This window comes from Colletotrichum paranaense (assembly GCF_030867605.1).
Source record: "Colletotrichum paranaense strain IMI 384185 chromosome Unknown Scaffold_6.1, whole genome shotgun sequence".
NCBI classification, from domain to species: domain Eukaryota; kingdom Fungi; phylum Ascomycota; class Sordariomycetes; order Glomerellales; family Glomerellaceae; genus Colletotrichum; species Colletotrichum paranaense.
The window spans coordinates 747,845-762,679 of NW_026848964.1; the positions used below are offsets into that span (position 1 = coordinate 747,845).

The 14,835-nt window shown below is 52.5% G+C and overlaps 5 protein-coding genes across 5 annotated transcripts; 3 read left to right on the forward strand and 2 right to left on the reverse strand.

The window, feature by feature from the left end:
* Positions 1-19: 19 nt before the first annotated feature.
* CPAR01_07868 (aldo/keto reductase) lies at positions 20-1,127 on the forward strand (the record flags this gene model as incomplete). Its single annotated transcript, XM_060492137.1, has 3 exons — positions 20-124; positions 198-476; positions 537-1,127. The coding sequence occupies 3 exons, from the start codon at positions 20-22 to the stop codon at positions 1,125-1,127; spliced, it is 975 nt and encodes a 324-aa protein (XP_060348507.1).
* An 858-nt stretch (positions 1,128-1,985) lies between these two features.
* Positions 1,986-3,482, forward strand: CPAR01_07869 (sorbitol dehydrogenase; the record flags this gene model as incomplete). The annotated part of the gene is made up of 4 exons (XM_060492138.1): positions 1,986-2,263; positions 2,385-2,672; positions 2,749-3,217; positions 3,276-3,482. The coding sequence occupies 4 exons, from the start codon at positions 1,986-1,988 to the stop codon at positions 3,480-3,482; spliced, it is 1,242 nt and encodes a 413-aa protein (XP_060348508.1).
* A 352-nt stretch (positions 3,483-3,834) lies between these two features.
* CPAR01_07870 (uncharacterized protein) lies at positions 3,835-5,475 on the reverse strand (the record flags this gene model as incomplete). Its single annotated transcript, XM_060492139.1, has 3 exons — positions 3,835-4,487; positions 4,901-5,034; positions 5,090-5,475. The coding sequence occupies 3 exons, from the start codon at positions 5,473-5,475 to the stop codon at positions 3,835-3,837; spliced, it is 1,173 nt and encodes a 390-aa protein (XP_060348509.1).
* A 2,721-nt stretch (positions 5,476-8,196) lies between these two features.
* On the reverse strand, positions 8,197-9,659 carry CPAR01_07871 (uncharacterized protein; the record flags this gene model as incomplete). Its single annotated transcript, XM_060492140.1, has 5 exons — positions 8,197-8,701; positions 8,764-9,223; positions 9,287-9,323; positions 9,402-9,427; positions 9,485-9,659. The coding sequence occupies 5 exons, from the start codon at positions 9,657-9,659 to the stop codon at positions 8,197-8,199; spliced, it is 1,203 nt and encodes a 400-aa protein (XP_060348510.1).
* A 2,148-nt stretch (positions 9,660-11,807) lies between these two features.
* Positions 11,808-13,892, forward strand: CPAR01_07872 (uncharacterized protein; the record flags this gene model as incomplete). Its single annotated transcript, XM_060492141.1, has 3 exons — positions 11,808-11,904; positions 11,976-12,342; positions 12,395-13,892. The coding sequence occupies 3 exons, from the start codon at positions 11,808-11,810 to the stop codon at positions 13,890-13,892; spliced, it is 1,962 nt and encodes a 653-aa protein (XP_060348511.1).
* Between the last annotated feature and the right edge of the window lie 943 nt (positions 13,893-14,835).

Consider the following 14,835-nt stretch of genomic DNA (forward strand, 5'->3'; position numbering starts at 1 on the left):
CCTTTTCAAAATCTTCATAATGGGCAAGGACACCATCACTCTCGCTTCCGGCCGTGAGATGCCCCTCGTGGGCTTCGGTCTGTGGAAGGTTCCCCGCGAGACCTGCGCCGATACCGTCTACAACGTGAGTTTCATCCAAGCGCTCAGCTCTACGCACAAGTGAACATGTTTTCTAATCCGTGACTGTAATCAATTAGGCTATCAAGACCGGTTACCGCCTCTTCGATGGCGCCTACGACTATCAGAATGAGAAGGAGGCCGGCGAGGGTGTTCGCCGCGCCATCGCCGACGGTCTGGTGAAGCGTGAGGACATCTTCATCACCACCAAGCTGTGGAACAACTACCACCGCAAGGAGCATGCCGTCGCCATGGCAAAGAAGCAGAACGAGACCTGGGGCCTGGGCTACATTGACCTGTTCCTCATTCACTTCCCTGTTGCCCTCAAGTACATTGAGCCCTCCAAGCTCGAGTACCCCGTAAGTTCATGAATGCCATCATCATTTTAACCAAAGATTTGCTGACTTGGAGACCCCAAGTGCTGGTGGATGGACGCCGCGCAGACCATCGTCGAGCCCGACAACGTCCCCATCCGCGAGACCTGGGAGTGCATGGAGCAGATCGCAGACGAAGGCATCGCAAAGTCCATCGGCGTCTCCAACTTCCAGGCCCAGTCCCTCTACGACATCCAGTCCTACGCCCGCCATCCCATCTCCGCCCTGCAGATCGAGCACCACCCGTACCTCGTCCAGCCCGACCTCATCTCCATGGCCCAGGAGAACAAGATCGCCGTCACGGCCTACTCCTCCTTTGGCCCCCAGTCCTTCCTCGAGATCTCCAACAAGCGCGCCACCGGCGCTCAGGGCCTCTTTGAGGTCGATGCCATTAAGGCGATCGCGGACAAGTACAAGGTCACCCCCGCGCAGGTCCTGCTGCGCTGGGCTACCCAGCGCGGCGTCGCTGTCATTCCCAAGAGCAACAGCCAGCACCGTCTGAAGCAGAACCTCGAGGTCAACGGCTTTGACCTGACTGCCGAGGAGATCGAGTCCATCTCTGACCTTGACCGTGGTCTCCGCTTCAACGACCCTGGGTTCTACCTGCCCCAGCGCCCTCTGCGCATCTTCGCATAAACGAAGTCTGAGATGAGAGTTGCGGTATTATATGGATCTGGATAAAAGGAACCTTGACGGGATTGGTAGTCATAGAACCTGCTACGAATTAATGAAAACAATTTTGCCCAACTATCACGCCCTCGTTCGTATTTTCTTGTGCCTGTGTCTGATGAGCGACAAGTATCCATTCCAACAACAAGAGTGAATGCACTTGCTCGTCATCTTCAAGTCTAGGCTCTGATACTGCCGCGATTGCGTTGAATTGGCCGTGCTGTCTGTCGCCGAACCCGCATCGATGCCGGCTCGGAACTCGGCGGCTTCGGGGTGACAAAACCAACCGCTTCCCATAGGTAGTCCAGAGCCAGTCATCTGGACGAACTACACACAGCCGGCATGTTCCCCGGCGCAACGATCTAGAACTGCCGGGTGGTGCTTAACATATCCAAATCAGGCAATGACTTGACCAAGGCGCGACAGAAGAGGCATTCTTAGTCGCTCGGTCGGTTCCCCGCATGTTGCCCAGACCCTTAGCTAGGTTGAGCTGTTGGAAATTCGGACATTGTTACCGGCAGAGGGGTATCACACGACGATGAAAAAAAAAATAATTGTTTGACGGGACAGGACGCATAGAGGGTCATAGACTAAGAGCGCTTCCTCAACGAATCCTGTCAAATTGAGATGTCTAGCCGTTTTCCCTTTCACATCACGTTTCTTCCAGCGACTGTCCTTAAACATTTGTTTCTCTCTTCCGTGTTGATCCCAACTACATCGTTTCGACATTGATAGCAGTTGTCCATATACTTGTAAAAGCAGTCGTTCCTCTAAGTCACTGTCATCTCCCTTGCATTTTATTCCCGGAGGCCAACCACCTGCAAGATGGTCGCTACCACGATATCGCCAGAGGCGCCTGTCAATGGCATTGCGCCCGCAAAGTCCAATGGCGTCGTCGTTGTAACAGAATTGAAGCAACACGACCACCACCATCACCACGAGCCTACCGCGGTCAGTGCCAACCAAGAAACCATCCGGGCGCCGCTACCGAACCCTTCGCTGGTAGTCACAGCCGATCACCAGCTCAAGGCAGAGGAAGCGCCCGTTCTCGCACCAAAGGCGGGAGAGGCATTGGTCCACGTCAAGGCTACCGGAGTGTGCGGGTAAGTCTTTCTAGTCTCGTTCAAATGCGTCGAACACGCAACCCGCCTCAGTTTGACAGAGCTCAGCCTTGCTTTGCGAAAGATCATGAAGGCAAACGCTGACTTTCGGAACGCTCTGCAGGTCTGACATCCACTTCTGGAAGACGGGCCGCATCGGAACGCTTGTGTTCGAGGGAGACTGCATCATCGGCCACGAGGCAGCAGGTGTCGTCATCCGCGTTGGCGAGGGCGTCAAGAACCTCAAGGCGGGAGACCGCGTCGCGATCGAACCAGGCGTGCCCTGTGGCGAATGCTTCCTCTGCGTCGACGGACGGTACAACCTCTGCGAAGATGTCCAGTTCTCTGGCGTTTACCCATACCATGGCACGATCCAGCGATACAAGTGCCACCCGGCCAAGTGGCTTCACAAGTAAGTCGAGCTTACCCTCTAAGAAAAACTCAATTGGATATATGTAGACATGTACCTAAACCCGGACTCTGTTTAGGCTCCCCGACAACATCTCCTACGCCGAAGGCGCCCTCCTCGAACCCTTGAGCGTTGGCATGCACGGCATCCGCACCGCAGGCCTCTCTCTCGGCGTCGGCGCTGTCGTATGCGGTGCAGGCCCCATCGGCCTTGTCACCCTCGCCGCGGCGCGGGCCTCGGGCGCTCACCCGCTCGTCATCACCGACATTGAGCCCTCCCGCCTCGCCTTCGCCAAGACGCTGGTCCCGAGTGTCATTACGTACAAGATTGACCCCGCGCTTGGCAACGAGGGCAACGGCAAGGCTATTCGCAAGCTGTTTGGCGACGACGAGTACAGCGCGCCCAGAACGGTGCTTGAGTGTACCGGTGTCGAGAGCAGCATCTGCACTGCCGCTTTCACTGTTCGTCGTGGTGGTACGGTTATGGTTATTGGTGTTGGAAGGGAGATTATGAACAACTTGCCATTTATGCACATTTCTCTTGCCGAGGTAGGTTGACATGCATACAGACTTGAACCAGAGTTGGGGACTAACAGGATTTCTCTAGATCAAGCTCGAGTTCATCAACAGATACCGCGACACGTGGCCTGCGGGCATCGCCTGCCTGAGCAGCGGCATCCTCGACCTCAAGAGCCTCATTTCTCACACTTTCCCTCTCGAGAAGGCAGTCGACGCCCTTACCCTCGCGTCAGACTACAGAAATGGTAGCATCAAGGTTCAGATTGTAGATGAGACTGACTCGCCCATCTTCTGAGGCGATATGCAGGGAGTTGAGGGTTTAATATTAGGGGGCATGGGCTAGTCTAGCCAGGTAATGAGAATTGCATCAATTAGCATACTCAGCGTATATGGCGTTATGGTTTATCAGTTATATATATACAAGCAATTTTCTTACGGATCCATTCATCACAATTCAGCTTTGATCCACGTTCCATGGTCATGTTCTGCCTTGATACGGCTGGAGACCTCGGGGTTTGGGCTCAGATGAGCAGAGCTTCTTGCAACTTCATGCTACCCTGCTACGCTTTCTATTGAACTGCCTTAGACTGTGGATGACTACTGGTAGTAACTTGTTGTTCCTCACCTACTCATACTATGTGTTGGCCTCACTGACCAGGCCTGTCCTCGCGGATGACATGGACGTCCGACCCATTGTATACTGCAACCGCCAGAACCTCTCGGTGACGATAGTCAGCCCACCCTTCGGTCCATACCATGGCATGCATTGGGGGGTGTGGGTCTTCAAATTGGTCAATGATCTGGCACTTCCAGGGCCTATCTGACTGTTCCAAGTGAATTTCTTGCGACATCATAGTGTGGATAATCGCCGCGTCAAGCTGTCTGAGCACTGGGAGGAAGTGAGGAGAAGCTTCAGGGGTCGGAGACTCCATCCACAGATCTTCAAAGTGCTCTAGGTATCTCTGTTCCGCCCGTCTTCTTCGACTGTCCGAAAACCGTGAGACTGGAGGCGGGTACCAGTAAAGGATGAACTCGCACATCTTGGTGCCGTAGCGGGTTTTATAGACCATGTCCATTCTCTTCCTTTCCGGGTTTGACGGCCAGTGTTTGTTAAGTGCCATATATGGTGCTGCACTATCCGGCCATGTTGACAAGCCAGATGTTACCGATTCTATGATTGGGATCTGCCGATACTCATCTTGGGTAGGAGAGGTCTGCACTTCTTCATAAGCAGGAGGGGGTGGATCGTCAGGCTGGCGGTGTTGAGGAGGACGGCGAGGAGTGTCACCATTCTCGTGGCCTAAGCCAGGGTAATTGGGTGGTCGTGCGCTCATTGTTCTTGTTGGGTTAGAAATGATTGATGCCCTTTCTTAGGGCCGCATGAGTGTGGTCATGAATTAAGTCTTTATACTTGGTTTAGTTCATACCTCAGCAACTCGGTGTTGGTGAATCAAGGCAATACTGGGTCATTCACTGCCAGTGGACAATTTCACTTCCCAGGAACTTAGCCTAGTTTCCATTCACGCCATGCATATATCTCAGATAATCAGGATTGTTTCAGGGTCTGATTAGATGAAAGTTTCTTTCCATGTTGCTTTGCAAGATTCAAGCAACTTCAAATAAGTTGGCATCGAGTGTAGCTAAATTAGACTCGCAATATAGATGATATACGGGCCATTTGACAGAGATTAGAAGGATTTCATGAGACCGTACATGATTCTCCCAGTTGCTGAGCAAGTACAATCCAATTTCCAACGGAAGTGGCATTAGATATCAGCCTTGTCGCCAGATCAATTCGGATGATATCGTTTCCGGTAAACGCAACTGGAGTTCCAGCCGGTACCGTTCTTGAAGCAATGTTAACCATCTGTTTTCTCCTTGGCTCATAAGCGTCAGACTCACGAGTTATAACCAGTTGTAACGGCGGTGTACTGCCAGTTGTACGCAATCTGGTCGCATGTATGTAGCATAAAGTTAGGCGTCTGCGTCACGTTGGCTCTCGTCGCGTTGCCAGGTGCTGTCAGGGCAGCCCAGAGTCCATCGATGCCGATAGTTGGAGGCCCAAATGCGTCGTCGTAGCTCGTGAGATTTTGAGAAACGATGGTCGCTAGCTCCGCCTTGCTAGAAACGCCAGGGGTTGAGAAGACGCTGAGCCATCGTCTTGTGATATCCCATGCTTCGTCGTCGCAGAGACACAATGCTATCTCTTTTCTAGGAGATAGAAATGACCCAGTGGTCACCGCTGCAAGAGCAGTGAGTAAAGTTGATACTAAAGCAAGAAGACGCATTATGATCAGGATAGGTACCAGAATTACAGACACTAGTGGTGTAATTGATTTTCTCTCAAGGAGACCCGTCCTCTTAAGTTTCCAACATCTTCCTTTCCACGTGGCATAGATTGTAGGCTCATTCCTAGAGCGGAAACGAAACCATCAAAACAATACCGCAGGAATGCGCAAATTCAGTAGCTTTCGGCTGGTCCCGCGAGAATATCAGTCGATACTGATTGAGAGGAATGTGGCGGTTGAACTTGCCTGCATCCGGAGGTCCTCGAGGCGCCACAACAGTAGACACCAGGCAACATGAACTTGACTGGCAGCCATTTTGCGTTTGCGGTTATTGAATACATATCTTGACCTAATCGAATAGGTAGCAATCATGCCATCTGTTTGGTTCAAGTACGAGTGAGACATCTTCTGGCGTCTCGTATGATTCTGGGAGTTTCTATTTTATTTTCAGCCGCACGACAAGACATAATAGCGAATCATCATGTGGAGATTACTGCTCTAGAGACTGAAGACAACGATGCTATTTTCTACGGACTATGATCACGTCTAAGCCTGCATACAGAAGTACCTTTGAGATCTGGATTGCTCAATGTCAAGTTACTTTTGTATATTCGAGATTCGTATGAGCATCAGCGAGACGGTCCTTGGAGTTGATCGTCGATACTGATATGGGAAAGATCCGGCTGTAGAACGCTTATGTATCGTAAAACATCGGCAAATCATGGATGACACACCTATTACCCATAGGTTTGTCTGCTTTACGGACCCGTTTATTAGAAAGAGATTTTGGTTTTTCCTCTTCTGCTAAAGTATGACAAGTTGGAGAATGCAGAAATTCTCTATCTCACTCGCGGGAAGGTAATTGGGGATCCATCAGCCAACGCGATTACAGGCCCTTGGGTTCTATCAGTCACGACTGTGCAAGATCTCAATTGTGCGGGGATAGACTTTTCAGTTAGAAATCGATGGATCAAGCCCATGTGTCCCGGGTCGCCTAACCAAAGCTTCAGTTCGATGCCCTTGAGACGCTGATCAAGCCAAGCAAAGATCAACAAAAGCCTATTCGCTTCGCATTCTGATCTGCCCTGAGTCCTGTGCTTCTGGGCATCGCAAATGCAAAAGCCATTCAGCGGTCAAGTTCGAAGTCTCTGGACCGATCCCCACGAATCCGTGGGAAGGGAACAGAGGGAAAGATCAGCGGCCTTGGCCTGCATCCCAACCTTGCAAGTTGTACGGAAAATGGAGACTATCGATCCCCAACTGCAGGTTTGAATTTCGGCAGCTGCACACCGGAGGGACTACGCATGCTGTTGTCTCTTTGGCTGGATGCTTGTGAGGCCCAATAGGCTTCCGGACGTTTGGTCGTGTTAGTACTGGCAGGTTTCAGCAGTCCATGCAATATTGAAACCGCGAGATGCGGGCGCCCGAAGCATCACGGTCAACCTGTCAAGTTTCCGCACGGAATAGTTCGTCTGAACAAGGTTAAAATTACCCTGGTCTCCGTCGACCCCGTCGTAGTATCCCTTCTTTCTCCAAAGCCCAATGGCACCGAGCGTCTGCCCACGTCGGCGCCCGCCCACCTGGGCAGCAGAAAATAGGTGGCCAGTCCGAAGAACATTCGGCAGGCAGGGGAGTTCCATTTCCCATAATCCCAGGATCTAGGTTCTCTGCACCGCTAGTCGTGTCAGACCACAGCGGGGCCGGCTCTTCTAGTGTCGGGGTCCTGGGCCCGTCGCGGGCTGTCATTGCCTGTCAAAATTGGCTAATTCCTTGGGCCGACACTTGACAAGGACCCTCTGCCCATGTCCATGTCAATCACTGCCAGAAGGAGTCTCACTTGCGGAATCTCCATCGCCTCATTTTCTCTGAGTTGGGCGGGATGGGGCCGAAAGCGCGTCTTTCTTGACGAGAAGAAAATCGCTCCATTGTGGGAAGGTGACTAGCCAGAGACTACGATTCAGGTGAAGACCTCTTTCTAAGAACTCCTCAAATCTCAGCCAGTGTGTGACAGTCTGGTTCTATCACGTCTTCTCTAGTGTTATTCGAACCTTCGTTGGAAACCCTTCTGCCGGGACTATGTAGCTCCTAGCCCTGCCTGCGGGCTAAGTGCTACCCAAATACACTCTGTAAGTTTTCATAAAATCGCTGACTGCACATAAGGGGATCGCAAAGGGTGGAGACAACGCGTAGACCCTGTACCAATCCCTCCACTAAGCGTTCGAAGGCACCGACGCCAAGCCCGCATCATGTAGTTGAGTTTCGACCTAATAAGAAAAGCCAGGATGGGCAAGGGCACAACCACTGAGAAATCGAGAATTAGAGTTGTGGTCGGGAGGGAATGGAGTCGGACTCCGTACCTCTTTGGCAAGGGAGAACGAACTCATATCATGCACTCACGCACTATGATTCAGTCAGGTTTTTGCGGAGTAGACCGCCGAGAGATTCAGGTCCACTGATAGGCAAGATCACACGATCATCGATGGCGTCTTGAATCTCAGCAGATCAACAGTAAAACAAAGTGAGATTATAGAAGGGTATCCAAGGTATTCAGTATAAACGTGCAAAAAATGGCAGCGAACTGCAGCCGTGCATGGTGCGGACTAGGAAATGGTTCCTTGCTCGCACCCGGCAGATCCAAAAAGTGGTATTATTGAAACCCTGGCGGGATGTCCCGCGATCCACAACGCCCAATAACACCGATTAAAGTTTCAAGCATCGTCTTCAGAAAGCTGTCCCCTTCGTTGGTTTGTCGATCGTTTTGTACTCGCTTGAGTGTCGAGATTCCAAATCGTTTACGCTGGTGTTGGATTCGTACTGGACGTTGACGTTTGTGGTTCTGACGATTCCGTTGTATGTCATGATTTCCTCTTCAGAACCCGATGGAGAGACACTGCGTATTTCCGTGCAGTGCGCTCTTGAGCGCATCTCTTTGAGCGTAATATCGTTGCTCTCTTGCACCCCAGTTGGATTTCGCAATGAGCCGGTCGCGTATTTCCCGTAGTATCCTTTACCGGTCGTCTTCTTCGTCGTGCCGCCGAATAGCTTCGGCATCCATCGGCGGAATAGAGGGCGCAATGCAGGAATACAGGCACAGAAAATGGCCAGATTAACCTCAACGGTAGAGCTCACAAGGCCAATGTTGTGGAAGTGATCGGTTCCTGGAGGTGATGGGACGAAGAATAGCTTGTAGATCTGGATGACTCGGATGACAGCAACAACCGTTACTCTATTAATCCGAACACAATCAGCTTTGACCAAGGGTTATTGTCACTTGAGATGATCACTTACACAAGACCCATAAGGAAAACCCCAATGACTGCCATTTTGGCCGCCAAGGGCATTTTGAGCCCGAGAAATATCCAAAAGGGCAAGGCGAGTACCAGAAGGTCCGAGACGATCGTGATACAAGATGCAATGACGTGAAACGAGTTGTCGACGCATTTTGTGCCTGGCTGGCCTCGCAGAGAAAAGTCCCAGTTGGCTTCCATAGGTAGGCATTGGAATAAGGCGGTAAAGAATACGGCGACTGCGTGGCATGCGTTGAAAATGTTGAGTCCGATGATAGCGGTTCGAACGCCTCGCTTTTGGCCTCCTAGTCGAAGTAGAAATACCAATACCGATGCTTTGACCAAAGCGAGCACTGGATTGTAGGCCATCTGTACCAAGAAGTTCCACCACAGCCCGGCCTTGTTATCGAAATCCTTGGGGACATTTACAGCTCTCCATCCGAAATAATTCAGTTTGACAACTGAGTTCCGGCAGTGTCAGCTTGCTGGCTGGGTCGTCATTTCTTAAACATAGTTCTACTTACACATGAACAGAGGAGGTGTCATTAAGACTGCAAAGAGCTGTTTAACCATTAGCTACATCTTCACCCAAAATCACCCCCGTATGTTATATGAAGAAGTATAGGGTGAAGCTCGTACCAAGGCTAAGCCACATAGCCAGTCATCTAATAAATAGTCTATTGTAAGCTTCAAGCAACAACGAAGTTATGCTGACATCATACCTAGTCCCCATTGACGCGTGCTTATCCGACCGTATGCCCGCAGGCCAAAGGTGCAGATCGATAGAGCTGGAAAGAAGAAAATGATGATGATTGCAGTCTCCTGGAGTGGAGGTGTGGGTATCGTCAAAACATCGGGATGCGGCGGCGCGCCTCGAGGTAGTAGATGAAATGGCATCTCGGCCGGCCAGATCTTTGACGGGATCCGCTTCGGAAAGGTCGATTAGTTGCAAGAACGCGCAAAAAACTCGGACTAAAGGTTTGCGGCAAGCAGTCGGGACGGAGCGACTGGGACTAAGATCACCAGTGGAAGAGGAAATCCGGAGAAGAGGCAACAGGTCCCATCGCAGCCTTATGGGAATCGGGAAATCTTTTAATGTTCTATACTCCGTACCGAAATCTTTTTGCTGCCCAAGACTTTCTCGTTTCGTGCGGATTAATAGCACCAAGGCGAAATACGACCTTTCTCTATATTAGCCAACCAGCACCAAATGGCAGATCTCGACACACGGATCCGACAGCCTGCCGCCTAGAGGAGCTGAGCAAGTCAAAGTTTTCGGCTGACCCGCGGAAGGATCCCCTCTTCGGTCTCTCCCTTCATCATCTCTGATCAAGAGGGATCGCCCTTCCATTCCCCATATTCGCTTGTTATGCAGGGCGCCTCACTTCCCCGGGCCAATGAAGTATGCCAGCACATTCGAAGACACGCATTGTCTGGAGGGATCCGAAATCTGCAGTGGGCAGGGTTCAGAAAGTTACTCAGAGTGGTTTGAGATGAACAGAGGGCAGACAAAAGGGCCAAGTTCGACCAACCAGTTCCCAACCTGAACCAACAGAGTTTACAGGCAACAGAGAGTCAGTGACTAGAAATGCGTACGTCTACGGTTGGGGTGCGTATCTCTGCAAAGAACAGGAAAATGGATCCTAGCTGCGCCGAGCTTGACTAGCAGCCGTGGCGTTCCGTTGAAGAAGGCAGACGGGCGGCGCAGAAATCCTCCGAGTTCCCACCCGTTCGACTGCCTTGAGCGGCGCAGATTTTCCAAACGGCCGGTGGGCAGTATGGTCGCTCGGTGTGATCATTGTCGGGGTCCGGGAGACCAATTTGGGCTGCTCATAGATCAAAGAAGTGTTCGAGTCGTTGTCAAAGGCGCACGGTTGCTGACGATATTACTCTGATCGGGTCTATCCCGAGAGTCTTGGTATCGATGAGGGGCCCTCAGTGCGTGATTTTGACTTCACAAGTGCATTCTAGAACGATAAGAAGCTCCAGAGCACTCGCTTCCAGGTTCAAAAAAACCTCCCTGCGTTGCCGACTTCTCTTTGACGTGGGTGTCAAAATAGGCGGCTTGGCAAAGTGGCAAGGGAATAAGCTAGTGCCCCTGAGATGATGCAGGACCGGCGGGACATTGTGCCCCGAGGAGGGGCCAGTAGGCAGCCAATGCCATTGAAGAATCTTTGGATTCCACTCCAACATTGAACTTTTCGGCTGCTACGTTGCAGTTGCGAGAGGAGCTCTGATAGTCTTGACGAGTTTGCAACTTTTGGAGTTGGAGTTGTGTGTAGTAAGGTAGTTTCATCTCATATCTAAACGAACCACAGACGTTGAAAAAAGGATGGCCTCCGCAAAATAAAGCCCAACTTCTACAGCGCGGCTCCAGGTAAGGCTATTGAACCAACCCGCAGCAAACTGCCGCGAGTGCCGTGAATATGCCGCTGTGTGTCGACGGAAACGGCGGTTTACTGCGTACTAGGAAGACGTTGGGGGTGACTTGGGGGCTAGACAGTAATTAATTTCGCCCAAACCCTGGCCTGCCAAGTCTTCGTATACAGGCATCCCTGCTAGGCCATTGCGAAGCCCCAAGGAAGCAGAAATCCCATTCTCCATCGGCTCGGCTGGGAGTGAGAAGCCACCCCTCGAGGATGATCATCCTGCTTTTTGGTCCTTCCAGGTGCCGCTTCTTTGATAGCAGCTCCTGGCGATGGGGTCTTCATTTTGCCTATACGGACATAAGATGCGCATCGGGTAGCCAAGGCCATGTTCCTCGTGGCGATAACGTGGATCCCGGCAACCTGGGAGGCATCATGCGGCTGATAACCAATAGCTTGCAAATGCTGCATGTAGCCACGTGTGGGGGGAGACTCGGGGGAGAGAACTGACAGGACATGGAATGGCCCGAGGCCGTTGATGATCGTGGACGTATATATCTCCAGAGGAGGAGCACGTCCATCGTGAACTCTTTTTCTTGTCCCTCTCCTCATCCCACTTGCATCCAACTTGCAAGGATCCTTAATCCTCTTCGACAAGCAGATTTCCCTTCTTGTCAAGATGCCTTCTCTCGGAAGAGCTCTGTTGCTCGCCGCGGCCATGCCGCTGGCCAACTTCGTCGGAGCCCAGAGGCTCGTCGTCGATGGTGAGACCATTGGTAAGCTGCCTCCTCCCCCAGAGTCACCCTCTGCCGATCTCATCAACATCCATACTGACCACGTTTCCCAGATGCCAACGAGGCCACTGTTGCCCCCGCCGCCGAGGAGTTCCCCGAGGCAGACATCCCCGAGGAGACCATCCAGTTGACTGATGCCGTGCTGGCCAACCTCACCCAGCTCGAGCTCAGCAACATTTCGCTCTTTACCTTCGCTGACGCCACAAATATCGAGAAGCGCACTGAGCCCAACAACAAGTGCAAGCTCTTCCCCGGCGACTTCTTCTACCCTTCCGAGCCCGTGTGGAAGGTCTTCAACCTCTTGACTGGCAACTCCCTCATCAAGACGGTTCCCCTCGGAGCTGCTTGCTACGCTGGTGAGCACTACGATGCCGAGAAGTGCCAGTACCTCCTCGACAATTGGACCAACTCCGACACTCAGTAAGTTACCTTGCCTTGACTGATACCAGCACCTCAGACTAACATCCCAAAGCGATGAGGATCCTACTTCAGTCATGTCCCCTCTCTACCAGGGCTCTACTTGCCAGCCCCAGAACGCCGCCAACAACCGCACTTGCGAGATTGGTGGCTTCCCCCTCTACTCCGTCAAGGCTACCAACGTGGCCCAGATCCAGCTTGCCGTCAACTTTGCTCGCACCCTTAACCTACGTCTCGTTGTCCGCAACACTGGTCACGATTTCTTGGGCAAGAACACCGGTGCCGGTTCTCTGTCCATCTGGACCCACAACCTTAAGGGTCTCAAGTTCATCAAGAACTACAAGTCTGCTGGTGGCTACGAGGGTCCTGCCTTCAAGCTCGGTGCCGGTGTCCAGGTCTCTGAGCTGTACGAGGCTGCCAACAAGGAGGGCTACACCGCCGTTGGCGGCGAGTGCCGCAGTGTCGGTGTCACCGGTGGCTACATTGCCGGTGGTGGTCACTCCCCCATGAGCCCCGTCGCCGGTCTTGGTTCCGACCAGGTCCTCAGCGTCGACATTGTCACCCCCGACGGTCGCCACATCACTGCTGATGACAAGACCAACAGCGAGCTCTTCTGGGCTGTTCGCGGTGGCGGTGGTGCCACCTGGGGTGTCGTCACCTCCATGACCGTCCGAGTCTACCCCAAGACCCAGTTTGCCGGTCTTACCTGGAGCCTCAACACTGCCGAGAAGAACATCTCTTCCACCGTCTTCTGGGCCGCCATGGAGGCTTACTGGCGCCGCTTCCCCGACTTCTCTGCCAAGAAGACCTACGGATACTCGACTCTCTTCCCCGCCGGTAACGGTGCCTACCTCTGGAGCATGCGCCCCTGGTTGGTCCCCGGCATGAACCTGACCGACTTCAAGGCCATGGTCGAGCCTCTCTTCACCGAGTGGGCTGCCCTCGGCTTCAGCGTCGAGCCCGAGTACTTTGAGCACGACAACTTTTACGCCACCTGGAAGAACCACTTCCCCATGGAGAGCGTCGGTACCGACACCGTCCGTACCGCTAACCGTCTCATTCCCAAGGCCAACTGGGAGGACCCCGCCCTCCTTAACGAGACTATCGCTACCCTCAAGGGAATTATCACCGAGGGCTCCGCGCTGATCCAGTACAACATCAACGCTGCTGCTCCCTCCGACGTCACCGCCAGCTCTGCCAACCCGGCCTGGCGTGAGGCTCTCATGTTCGCCATCATTGGTGGTGGCTGGAGCGCTACCGCTACCCAGGAGGAGATCAAGACCGCCAACGTCCGCATCACCCAGGACTGGATGGGCCGTCTTCGCAAGATCACCCCCGGCGGTGGTGGCTACGGCAACGAGGGCGACGTCATGGAGCCCGACTTCGGCCAGGCCTTCTTCGGCTCCAACTACGCCAAGCTGTACGCTCTCAAGAAGAAGATTGACCCCTGGGGTGTTTTCTACGCCCCCACCGCCGTCGGCAGTGAGGACTGGTACATTGCCCGCCAGGAGGATTGGCTCACCAAGCAGACCGATCGCCTGTGCAAGAAGTAAATACAGCTTAATCTTAGTTGATGATGACGGACGCAGCAAGCACGGAGTTAAGGGGCCGGCTTTAGTGTATATACCTAAGTAGACTCATGTATAATCGCCTTCTCTTCACATGTCTATATCGCTCGCACGTCTATATTGGATAAGGGCATGTGTCCTGGCATGGACTGCTCATAGAAACATTTGTTATCTGACCTATATTCATTGGCATCTGAAGTCAGTACCTGTGAAAAGAGTTTTAACGCCGATGCTAGTTGGTGTGACGTCTTGAATTATCCAGTGATGACCATTGCCCTCAAGCGTTGACGCTGGGCCAAAGATTAATGTCATGGCTTCGGGTGGGGTGAAATGACAGTCGTCGAAGGCCTGAGAGGTGCCATGAACCTCCCTCGCTGTGAATCCTTGACCATAAGAAGTCCTCGTTTGGCCAGACACCCGATTCAGACTATCACAGCGCTATGAATATCCGGTGCCATTGCACGGCTTCATCGGTTCGTGTCCGGATCCGTTCCGGACCTCAAACCCCAGTGATCTCCGTCTCCTCCGACATCCGCAGCCCCGTAAACAAGGCTTAGTCGGTCTCGACTGTCCATATCTAAGTGTTAATAGGATAATTGATGTGCTCAATGGAGCTGAACGGACCTCAACGCGGCCTCTTGGCTACCTGTATGCAACAGGCGAGAACGGCACGGTGAAAACGCGATCAAAAGAGGAAGCTCGGAAAGGTTTAGTAAGAGGCCAAATTTAGACTTCAATTGAGTTTCTGCGGTGACAGGATTACCATGGTTGCAGCGCTCGACAGTGCTTTTAATCATTGGAACGCATGATTGAAAATTACACCATCAATTGCCGTTTCCCTTCTTGTCTGTCCCTCGACTGACCGTCGCCATCCCCAATTGCACGCACGAGACTCAATACGAGAGTCGATGCGGTTCTCATGCGCGTT